Source organism: Stenella coeruleoalba (assembly GCF_951394435.1).
Source record: "Stenella coeruleoalba genome assembly, chromosome: 13".
In the NCBI taxonomy this organism is placed as follows: Eukaryota; Metazoa; Chordata; class Mammalia; order Artiodactyla; family Delphinidae; genus Stenella; species Stenella coeruleoalba.
In genome coordinates, this window is record NC_137159.1 from 38,846,136 (window position 1) to 38,858,206 (window position 12,071).

General features: G+C 35.3%; 1 protein-coding gene across 9 annotated transcripts in view; it reads left to right on the forward strand.

The window, feature by feature from the left end:
- USP34 (ubiquitin specific peptidase 34) overlaps positions 1-12,071 on the forward strand; it is a 231,362-nt gene that overhangs the window by 118,765 nt on the left and 100,526 nt on the right. For all 9 annotated transcript variants that reach the window (XM_079941554.1, XM_079941552.1, XM_079941557.1 and 6 more), the window contains 4 exons: positions 545-640; positions 6,472-6,554; positions 9,149-9,303; positions 10,431-10,544. In XM_079941554.1, the coding sequence (XP_079797680.1) occupies positions 545-640; positions 6,472-6,554; positions 9,149-9,303; positions 10,431-10,544 (448 nt within the window). The remainder of the gene's footprint in view (positions 1-544; positions 641-6,471; positions 6,555-9,148; positions 9,304-10,430; positions 10,545-12,071) is intronic.

A 12,071-nucleotide genomic window follows, 5' to 3' on the forward strand; every position in this document is an offset into this window, starting at 1 on the left:
CTTAACATGGACTGTATTGTACTGTTTTTTAATATTAACTCATATTAGTCATTTATAATTAGCATTCTGCCAGACATTTTATCCCCTTCACAGAGATTGAGTATTTTGAGATTAAAACACAGTGGTGGGCTTCCCTGGTGGCGCAGTGGTTGAGAGTCCGCCTGCCGATGCAGGGGACATGGGTTCTTGCCCCGGTCCTGGAAGATCCCACATGCTGCGGAGCGGCTGGGCCCGTGAGCCATGGCCGCTGAGCCTGCGCGTCCGGAGCCTGTGCTCCGCAACGGGAGAGGCCGCAACAGTGAGAGGCCCGCCTACCGCAAAAAAACAAAAACAAAAACACGGTGGTGCTTTAACTTCATAAAAATTAAGGTGCACTGCTTTATATCTTTTCACAATTCAAATATAAACAGAACTTGTAAGTTTTTGATAATTGATAGATTTTGCTTTTGAAAATGTTTTACATAGAAGTTTTTTTCCTGTTCTAGAATAGATTTATTCTCTTACCCTGTGCCTCTAAAACTATTTCTTCTTTCAATTGTTCCAGGTGGGCAGAAAAAGAACTGAACATGATGAAGCTTTTCTTTGATAATTTGGTATACTATATTCAAGCTGTAAGAGAAGGAAGACAAAAACATGCACTGTAAGTATACCTTAGCTACGTAAGTTACATGTAAGTGTTGATTGTCTTTCCTGTGAAAGGTAATTTTCCAGTATTCCTACTCCTAGTCCTTTTCTTTCATATAATAAATAAATGTAATGAACATTTTAGTTATGAAATTTTTAAGAGAAAGTTTCTTTTTTGTCTTTTTTTTGTTTTTTTCTTGTGGTACGCGGGGCTCCGGACGTGCAGGCTTAGCAGCCATGGCTCACGGGCCCAGCTGCTTCGCGGCATGTGGGATCTTCCCAGACCGGGGCAAGAACCCGTGTCCCCTGCATCGTCAGGCGGACTCTCAGCCACTGTGCTACCAGGGAAGCCCGAAAGTTTCTTTTTTAAGTTGAATTCTATAAGGTTATTTTTATAATTCTTAACCTTAGGAAAATGTAGGTTATATAACTTTGGGGGTTGATTAATTTTCACTGTTGAGTTCTGTTCATAAGTCAGTGTTTTCAGGAATCAAAAGTAAATGTTTTTTTCAGAAATCACCAGTATCCTTGTATTAATGTATTAGGGCATTGATTCTAAAACTTATAAATATTTACTTCTGAACAAGTATATTTATCATAGAGTTAATTTAAAACATTTTCTTTTATTATTATAATTGAATACTAGTATTAGAAAGTTTAAGACGTGTGAAAACGTTAAGAATTGTGATGTTATAGCTGGTTAATATTTCATCATTAAAATATCTGGATATATTGAAGTGAGTTTGGATAAGAATTGGTAGAAGTTGGGGTGTTAGTAGTATAGCTGTGTTTAAAGCTTCTTATAGGGAGATGCCTGCCTAGAAGGAAGCTTGGAGATTTCAGAAAGTTTTTGTTTGTAAGTCAGTTGGTGGAAACTAATGGTCAAGTCTAGGAAACCAGCTAAGTGTCTGTATCAGCATGTCAGTAAATAAGAGAAGTAGGCACAGTATTTATTGAGAAAATATCTGCATAGAAAACTTTCATGTAGATCAGAATTGATCAGATTGTAGAAGTGTTCAGAAAAGCCATAGGCCTTTGGGCTTCCCTGGTGGCGCAGTGGTTGAGAGTCCGCCTGCCGATGCAGGGGATACGGGTTCGTGCCCCGGGCCTGGAGGATCCCACATGCCGCGGAGCGGCTGGGCCCGTGAGCCATGGCCGTTGAGCCTGCGCGTCCGGAGCCTGGGCTCCACAACGGGAGAGGCCACAGCAGTGAGAGGCCCGCGTCCCGCAAAAAAAAAAAAAAGCCATAGGCCTTTAAAGCATACTTATTCACCTCCAAAAATGAAATCACATTTTCCCCCGACAAATCGGTTCTTTCTCCAGATTACTCTACCCTTCAGTGTACCACCCTCCTCCTAGTCACCTAAAACTTAGAGACTTGGGGCTCTTTTCATATACTTTTATTTCCAAACATGAATAATGATGTTAGTGGTGATAAAAATAGCCAGTATTTGTTGATGCTTACTATGTGCCAGATACCTTTTAAATATTAACTTCAAGATACACAACTTATTTGAAGTAGGAATTCTCATTTTAAAAATGAGAATGTATAAGCTATGAGGTAATAAATAATTTGCCCAAGGTCACAGTTATAAATTTTTATAAATTTATAGATTTTATAAGTAGTGGAGCTAGAATTTCTATAATTCATTTTATAAACACTCATTTTATTAATAGTCAAGCAGTCTGTTTTCTGTAATTCATATTCTTGAGTGCCACATTATACTGTCATTAATCTCTAGTTATCTTAAGGCTAAAATATATCCCATGTTTTTTTTTCACAAGTTGACATTCCCACAAACACTGTTCCAGTTCTTTAACCAACATTTGGATCAGTTTTCTTCCCTCAGCCTCCCCCATGCTTGTTAATTCCTTATCCTTATTAAATGAGGAAGGCATTAATGATATTGGTAGAAAGCACATGGGCTTGAGAATCATACAGACCTGCATTTAGGTTATGAATCTATTGTTTTGATCTTATTTCAGTTACTTACCACTCTAATAAATCCCCATTATTTACCTCATGAGTTTTTTCCTGTTTTTATTTTTTTAAATTAATTAATTAATTTATTTTTGGCTGCGTTGGGTCTTCGTTGTTGTGCGCAGGCTTTCTCTAGTTGCAGTGAATGGGGGCTACTCTTCCTTGCGGTGTGCAGGCTTCTCATTGCGGTGTCTTCTCTTGTTGCGGAGGACGGGCTCTAGGTGCATGGGCTTCATTAGTTTTGGCACGTGGGCTCAGTAGTTGTGGCTCATGGGCTCCAGAGTGCAGGCTCAGTAGTTGTGGCGCACGGGCTTAGTTGCTCCGGGGCATGTGGGATCTTCCCAGACCAGGGCTCGAACCCGTGTCCCCTGCATTGGCAGGTGGATTCTTAACCACTGAGCCACCAGGGAAGCCCCCCTCATGAGTTTTTTTAAAGAATTAAATGCAATAATTTAGTAAGCTGTATCTGGCACATAGTAGGTTATGTATAAATTGTAGTTACTTGGCTAAAACAAACTATGGTATAAAATAAACAAGAAACTTGCCTCCTACCCCCATTTAGATTGTCTACTGCATAAAAAATAAATTCTACTTTATTCAGTCTAGTATTCTGGGCTCTCAAAAATCTAAACTCAACAACTTTTCCTGTTTTATTGTTCAGTGATTGTTTTAGACATTCTATTCTTCATGCCTGTCAAATTATTTCTGATATGTTTCCTTAAATTTACTCTGTTCCACAGCTTGGCTTACAAAGTTACCTCTATACAAGATGCATTCTTTTTAAATCCTTTTAAAATTCTAAGTGTTCTTCAGAGTCTCTTCTTTAATTATTCTTCTTCAAGCAGTGATGAGGATTAAAGCCTTCTGATTCTGTATCTCCATACATTCTCTATAAAAACCTTAAGATCAACAAGGAACAGGAATAAAACCACACTGACCAGCATTATTAGGAGGCAGAATTCAAATTACATGTCAACAGAGAAATAAACACTTAAGTTGCAAAAAAGCTCCCACCAGAGTCACAGCCTGTGGGCTTGAAGAGCAGGGATGGGAACTTAAGAGAGGAGCATGGAAGACATAGATGAGTCATGCTCAAAAAGAGAAAGTCCAACATTCAGTGCCAAAAAATGTACACAGATCTGAGACTTGGTTGTTGACAGCATCGACAACAGGGAAGTTGCTCACTTTGTTAGTGAAGGCAGACAGGCAGAGCCTCACAGAAGCATTCCTTCTTTTTTTTTAATTTAAAGAAGCATTGTTTCTGTGGTGGAAAAAATGTGGTGCTCTTTGGAGATGAGTTTTATACTTTTCTAGGGTACACCGGAGTATCCTTCCAGTCCTCCAGTCTGCCTTGTTTCCTGATATTTTAGGAGAATAAAATCTTAGAACAGAGAGCTGTCCAGACTATTTTGTTATAATTCCCTTGATTCTTCAGGCTAAAAACAGAGTTGTACATTTGCTGCTCTTTGTTAAAGCATACTGATTTCATGAGTTTGTGGCACATTACTTTGCATTCGTTCTGTGGCGATTATAATAGTAGGCAAGTTCTAAGATTTTCACGTAGGACAAAAAGATTCTTGTGGCATTAAAGATAACATTTCATTTCATAAATGGACGTGTTACATATTTCTTGAATCCAGTTGCCGCTAGAGAAAATTCTGTGTTAACATTGAGACTATCAAGTGAAAGATTTTTTTTAAGGTGTCAGTTTGTCACTAAAGTTTCATGCCCGTGGGGAGATTATTTTTGTCCTATATTTTCTGTAATGTCAGGAGCCATGGACAAGCCCATGAGAGTTTATTAGTATTGATAACACTTTTGATTTGCATCCCAAGAAATTTCCTGGTTGGTGATTTCAGCAACCAATGGGATCGTGACAGAGCAGGCGGAGTCCTTTGAAGTGTGCAGCCAATGGTACTACTGTGGAAGCCGAAGAAGGGAGGACAAAGGGACTGGATCCATGCCTTCTAGGGTTATAGGTCCCTTACTCTGAGATGCAAGTATAGGGGAAGGAAGTATTCAGGAAATAAAGGCACTTTGTAAAGGACAAGAAGACATCATTCCCCTTTTATGTCTGTGACCAACGTTCCCGATACTCAGGGCATATGATATATGATAGATCTCATGTTTGAACCTGTACTCCAAGGTCTCTGCTACAAAAATCTCTGTCCTTTTAGTAAAAGGATGAAAACTATTAAGAGCAGGCCTTGAATTTTATCTGAATAGTGTTCTAGTTTGTGAGTTCCACCCCCCACCCCCCACCCCCAGTTCCCAGCCACCTTGCCGTAAGTACTTTCATCTTCATGAAGGGCACTGCAACAGTGACGAAGCAAAAGTTCATCTTTTCCAACGTTAACATGAGACAGTAAAGAGAAGCAAAGATATATCCAGCAAACTCAACCTTTAGGAAGCCTTAACTTAAAACTTCAATGACGAATCTAGTGTAGTTTTTGAAACCAGCTAACTTTAGGAAGCTTTTAGAATTTTGCACTTAACTTAAAGATGTTAAGAAATTGATTTAAGAGGCTCTATGACTCTCTGCAAGTTGAGATATAGATCATGGCCCAGACTGGCTGCTGCCTTTTGTTGGCAAGGTAATTTGGGCAGTTCCTCCACAGCCAGCCTTTTGATTTGTAACATAGAGATAAGAACTCATGATTGATATAGTCTCATTGATTGGGTACTCAGGTGCTTGTGGGAACTAGAATATTGTGATACCACAGTCACAGTTCAATATGCAGTTCATGGAGTTGCTAAAGGAATCCTAAAATGCAAACCTGATCATTACTACCTTTTTTTCCCCAACACCCTTCAGTGACTTCCTTATGTTCCCAGAACAGTATCAAACTCCTCTGACATTCATGCTGGCCGTGATTTGGCCCCTGCTTACCTCTTTAGACCCATCTCCTACCCTTCTTCCACCACAGACCAACACTTGCTTCTTAAAATGCTGTTCCTATAAACTGAATTCCCAGAGAACCATGTGAAATCACCTACTTAACAAGCTTTCAGAGCAACTCTTAAATTATCCATTGAATTTTGTACACATGAATTACAATTACTTAGATTTGAAATAACATTCAGAAATGCTCATTTTGTATCCACTGTTTTATGAATTAGACTTATGGAAATGATATTTTATTAACATTTCTTGTTAAAGGAATATAGTATTATCCCTGGAGGGACAATGATAATGAAACATGCAATTTCTAGATGGAAATGTTTTTTATTAGCTATTCTAATTTATGTACATATTGCATAATTTTAAATTTATTTATTTATTTTATTTCTTTTTGGCTGTGTTGGGTCTTCGTTGCGGTGCGCAGGCTTCTAATTGTGGCGGCTTCTCTTGTTGCAGAGCCCAGGCTCTAAGCCCAAGGGCTTCAGTAGTTGTGGCTTGCGGGCTCTAAAGCGCAGGCTCAGTAGTTGTGGTGCATGGGCTTAGCTGCCCCACGGCATATGGGATCTTCCCGGACCAGGGATTGAACCTGTGTCCTCTGCGTTGGCAGGCGGATTCTTAACCACTGCGCCACCAGGGAAGCCCCATATTGCATAATTTTAAAATGACATTTCTTTTGTTCCACCGTTGAGTTCTTATCTACTTATCTAATTTGAAAGTATGTGTTCTAATAATTTGCAGATTTTTATAATATTAAATAACATAAATCTCACATGTAACATTTGGCTTTGTGGCCATTTTTTGTGTGTATAACCAAAGATATAATTAAAATATTTAATAATTATGAATGTTATTAAATGGAATTTTACTTATTTTGTATAATTTAAGATTAGGACCGTTAAATCTTTAAAAATAATTAAGAAATAGGATCTCTCAGTTAATTATTTTAATGACTTTTTAAATACAGGTACAGCCATAGTGCTGAAGTTCAGGTGCGGCTTCAGTTCTTAACTTGCGTGTTTTCAACTCTGGGATCACCTGATCATTTCAGTAAGTTTTTAAATCAGTATTTTAGTCAGTTTTTAGATCTTCCTTGGCTCTTGAAATAGTCCAGTTAAATGTACTCATGCCTTTAGATTTCTGTGGTGATCACATTATTCTCAGTACTGAATGTCCTCTCAGTATGTATGGCAATGAGAACTCGCCACTGACACATTCTTGTTTCAGGCTCTGAAAGTGCCAGTTTCTTAATGAATAAATGACTCATTTCAGGAACAAAATATTTGGGATAGGAGAACGTATCATGTTAGAGTGACTGTATTTTTTATTACCTTTGGTTATAGAGTATTCCTTTTACTCCGGTTGGAAACAGCCACTGTCTGCATATTATTATCAGGGCTGATCTTATCCAAAATTGGTTGGCTTCATAGGTGATAGAGACTTAGACACCCTAGTTTTATTTAGATGAATCTCAAACTCAATTTCATTAACAGTTAATCTTATTTAAAAAAAAAAAACAAAACAGGGACATTGGTCTGGTATATTCAGAGTGTGGACCATTTCCAAATCCGCATGCTAGATATTCTCACAAGAAAGGAGGAAGCTTGATTTCTTTTGGCCAGAGCTCCTTTCTTCTTGCTAGACTGTGTTTTCTTTCACACTCCACACACTTCTTTTACTGTGTGTCCCTGTCAACAAACCTCATTTGTTAGAAGGGCATTCTTTCTTTAGCTGTGGTTAATATAATCAAACTGATGAGCGTTTTGCTTGCCTGAGAGATGTCTTCATGACTCTTAAGTCCATATATGCTTGAGATATGCCATGCATTTATTTTATTGTTTAAGTCTATAATTTCTTCTTTAAGTCAAGCTGTTTGTAATGTCACTAACATTGTGATACCAATAGATATCAAAATGAAGACACCTGTTTTTGATAGGAAACTTCTGTTTCATATTACTAGGTCATTTATTACACCCATTATGACTCATAATATATAAGAAACAAATAATATAAAATATTTTTAAAAATCTTATATATGAGAAGTCAAGCCAAAACAAATATTGTCAGCATAAATAATTTCACATGACCATTAAGTTTCATGTTTGTTGAGTATAGATTTTTATTGGAAAATGTTAATCACTCTTTTCAGTATTTGAGTAATGAATTATTTATTTTGCTGCTCCCATTCCAGTGAACACAGTATGTATTCATACACAGTATGTATGGGCTTTCAATAGCTACTGTACATATAGAATCATACTGAAAACTTCACTTATCCCGCATCATAATTGTACTTATCTAACTGGCACAGTTCCTTTCAGGTATAATATGGTTACTCCAAAGTTATATTTGATAAGTTAATACAGGTTTTTAATATACCAATAACTGTATTCCTTTAAAAACTTAAAACAGTAACGGCAGCTTATACATTGCCTATTAAGATTGTGAATTGGTGATTTAGCCATTTATGAATACACTTTGGTTTTGTTTACTATAATTAACCTGGATGCTTTTTTTTAAGATTCTTACCTGTTTTTACCTATCTTCACTTATCTCTCTTCTTAATTACTTAATGTGTTTAAGTTATAATATACACTAAAGGTTATTTCTGGTTTTTTTATGTTGGCTCCCAGGGGCACAAATTCTTAGAACAAGTATTCCATACATTAACTGTTTTTGTGAGAAACTGATTGGATACATTTTTCTGATTAAACTCTTTAGACTGATATTGCTACTAGGTCAATATTGGGTTGGCCCAAACGTTCTGTTCAGGTTTTTCCATAACATCTTATGGAATACTTTCTGAGGTGCTTTTCATATTCTGAATCTCATCTACTTTTTTTAGGGGATGGTGGTTCTTACGATTCTGTCATCTTTTCAGATGCCTTCTGATTCTGGGGAATAAGCCTAGGCTCTAGAATCCCTTATGATATACTTTAGAAATCCCATTACACTTTTATTCTACCCTTTTGGATTGTCTCACTTATCCATATTCAGACTTGTGATTGCCCTAATGCCTTCTCTTTGATTCTTAATAGTTCTTCTGATTCCTTCTGCCACACTCTGGAATTATCTAATACTTGGGTCAAAGTAATATACAGATTTTGTCTCATTACATTGGCTTCTCAGCCAATTGTATCCCCTGATGTGTTGCTGTTCTGTTTTAGGCCGTCAGTTCCCTTTTGTTTTATTAATTATAAGGATCCCTTTTTTCATAGTTTTCAAAAATAATGCTTATTGGCATTTATTGTTTATCTCCTATGTGCATAGAATGAGCTTTGAACATGACATGGTATCCACTCTATTCTTAACCCTTAAACCTTAGAACTAACTGGACTTTGGGAATTCCCTTTAATCATGTTTGCTGTAATACAATGATATGTTCATATTTTAGGGAAAATGATTTCCAGAACAAATGACTCTTCTAGGATACTTACATAAGTCATGTTTTTTTAGATGATTTATATATGGAGTATATTTAACTACATTTGAAAGCATAAATTATATGAAATCTCTTATGAAATTTTATAGAATGATATGAAATATCTCCTTTATATTTCTATATATATTGGTGCTTCTAGTATATTTAATTAGGATGAAAATGTTGTATGTACCAGGATTTAAAATTTGTAATTTTTTTCTAGGGTTAAGTTTGGAGCAAGTTGATATTTTATGGCATTGTTTAGTAGAAGATTCTGAGTGTTATGATGATGCACTCCATTGGTTTTTAAATCAAGTTCGAAGTAAAGATCAACATGCTATGGGAATGGAAACCTACAAACATCTTTTCCTGGAGAAGGTAATTTTATTTCTTGACTGTTTGTATTGTTTTTCTATATTTCCTTTTTCTTTCTTGAAATGTAAACTGCAATGTTCATTTTTTCCTGTTTGAAATACTTTTAAAAAAACTAGTCAAATATACTGCTTTTCAGCAGTCCTTATATAATTTTTGCCACTTAGATTTTGCTTTAATTTTGTCCTCTACAGTGTTTATATCTAAATGAATACTTAGTTTATGTTTACAAAAATGTTATGTTCCTTAGCTAAAGTACTTAAACTGACAGTAATTAGAGTAACTCTTGGTAAACACTAATAAGAAATGTGGGGGCTTTTGGTGTGTATTTTAAAAAATCATGAGTAACATTGTAGTTCAATTTTTCAGGGGTGGTGCCCACCCCACTAGTGTGAGAGCCGTATTCTGCAAGTCTTTCCCTAAATGGTATGGTTTTAGCCAGTCTTCCCACAGATATAAGCTAGTGTTCAGATTTGTAGATTTCTGGGAAGGCATTTTTAGGAAGTGCTGTCATGGTAATAAAGATACTCCTCTATCCAATTTTTATTTTTATTTATCAGGTGCCACAGTTGGTTCAGGTGATAATTTTCCATTTGAATTTTAAAACATTTATGATAAAGCAATAGACTTTATTATTCCTATGCTAATATTTGAGATTATAAAGGCTCTCTGGGAAGTCTCTGTGACAGAATTGAGTACATATGAATGAGTTTTGGTAATGTAAACTAAATCACTTAATAGATCCAAGACAAAGCTACAAATAGACCTTCAGTTATCTTAATTTCAAGCTCTAACTTATATACAAACTGTACATGTGGCTATACATATTATAAATGTGTGTAGTGTAGGTATACAATAAATAATAAAATTTAAAAATTTCCTTTGGTTCGGGTCGATGTACATCTCAAAAATTGAAACACGTATCAGGTTTCACTTATGTCATGAATAAAATTTTCATTAAATTATTATCTGTTTCTAAATTGTCACTAAAAATCTCAGTTGATACATTTTTTTCTGCAATATTTTTTAGTAAAACTAGGTTTATTAATTTAAATCTGTTATGTTAAATCCAGTAAAATGAAATCTGCTAACTTAATTATCATACTAAACCCTTAAAAAATTTTTTTTTTAAGATGCCCCAGCTAAAACCTGAAACAATTAGCATGACTGGCTTAAACCTGTTTCAGCATCTCTGTAACTTGGCTCGATTGGCTACCAGTGCCTATGATGGTGGTTCAAACTCTGAGGTATGGATTTAGGTTTGTCATTTTATTAGGTCAGCTTGTAGAATTTTTGTTGTTGTTGTTCCTCAAATTAGATTATTGAATTATATAGTCTACCAAGCACTGAATTTACTAACTATGCAGACTTTTATTCTAAGGTTTTAAAAAGTTTTATCTTTTGGTTTTAAAAAGTTTTATAAAGCAAAGTTGATAATTTTGCATTACTAAAGATAACCTCGGTTGTACATAATGAAAACTTGGGATACAAACTTCAAGCTATGAAATAAGTAAGTCACGAAGATGTAATGTACACACAGGGAATATAATCAATAATACTATAACAACTTTGTATGGTGCTGGATGGTAATTGATCTTATTGCAGTGATCATTTAATAATGTATAAAAATATTGAATCACTGTGCTGTACACCTGAAACTAATGTAATATTATATGTTAACTATAACTCAATTAACATGACTTATTATACATTCCTTGATTAGTAAAGAAGAAAGGTTGATTTGTCTAAAATCTGTTTTTCATGCCATTTGTTGTGGCCAGGCTTTTCGTTGCTCTTGGGCAACTCCAGAGTTCCTATTGGTAACTTCTGTTCTGGAATGGAGTCCACCTAAATCATTTCTGACCATGAGGCATGATGATCAATTCATTAACTGAAGACTGTCACAAATTGCTAGTCTTTTTTTTTTTTTTTTTTAACATCTTTATTGAGGACAAATTGCTAGTCTTATCTCTGTTTCTGAGTTCCATTTGCCTAGTTGGGTGGCTGCAAGATTTTGTTGAATGCATTATTCCTAAACTCACCTAACACAGATTGTTATTTGAAAGTCTTCCTTATTGGACATTTGTTTATTAATGATAGCTTTGATTTATGCAGTATACGCTAACATTTTTCATTAATTTTCTTTAGAGGTTGAGTTGTTTATAATAGAAAACTGATGTTAATCTATGTGGTAAAAAATAATTTTAATTGTATTTAGAATGCTTTCATAGTATCTTCCTACCTTCTTTCCTGGTTTGAATAGTGTTCTGTTTGTTTTTGTTTTTAATTTTTTGGTCCTAACTCTTACTTTGATAGCACTATGATAAGTTTCAATTTGGTTATTTCAGATAACCAGACAGATCTGATTTACCTAATTAGTCATACTCTAATTTTGAGATAATACTGCTTTTTAAGTAGATGATATGAACACTAAAGGTGTTCTGTCCCCTATCAGGTTATCTTTCTTCACCCTGTTCAACTTTTGAGAACTTTCACTCTCCACTTTTTCTGTAATTTTCAGTGAAAACTTTTTTTCATCTCATGGTTAATGTCATAAATTTAAATGTCACCTTCGGTTAGCAAATCTTTTTAATTTTCTGTGAACACCTGAAAGCAGTGACTTTTTCAGAATAAGTTGGATGAAAGCGTTAACATGTGATGCCAATAATTATGTGTTGTTTTTACTTTGTAGCATGTTTGGAGGACTTGAGTTTTTCCCACTATGTAGTCACAACTTTTGAGTTAAACATTATACACATACATAGTTAGATGAT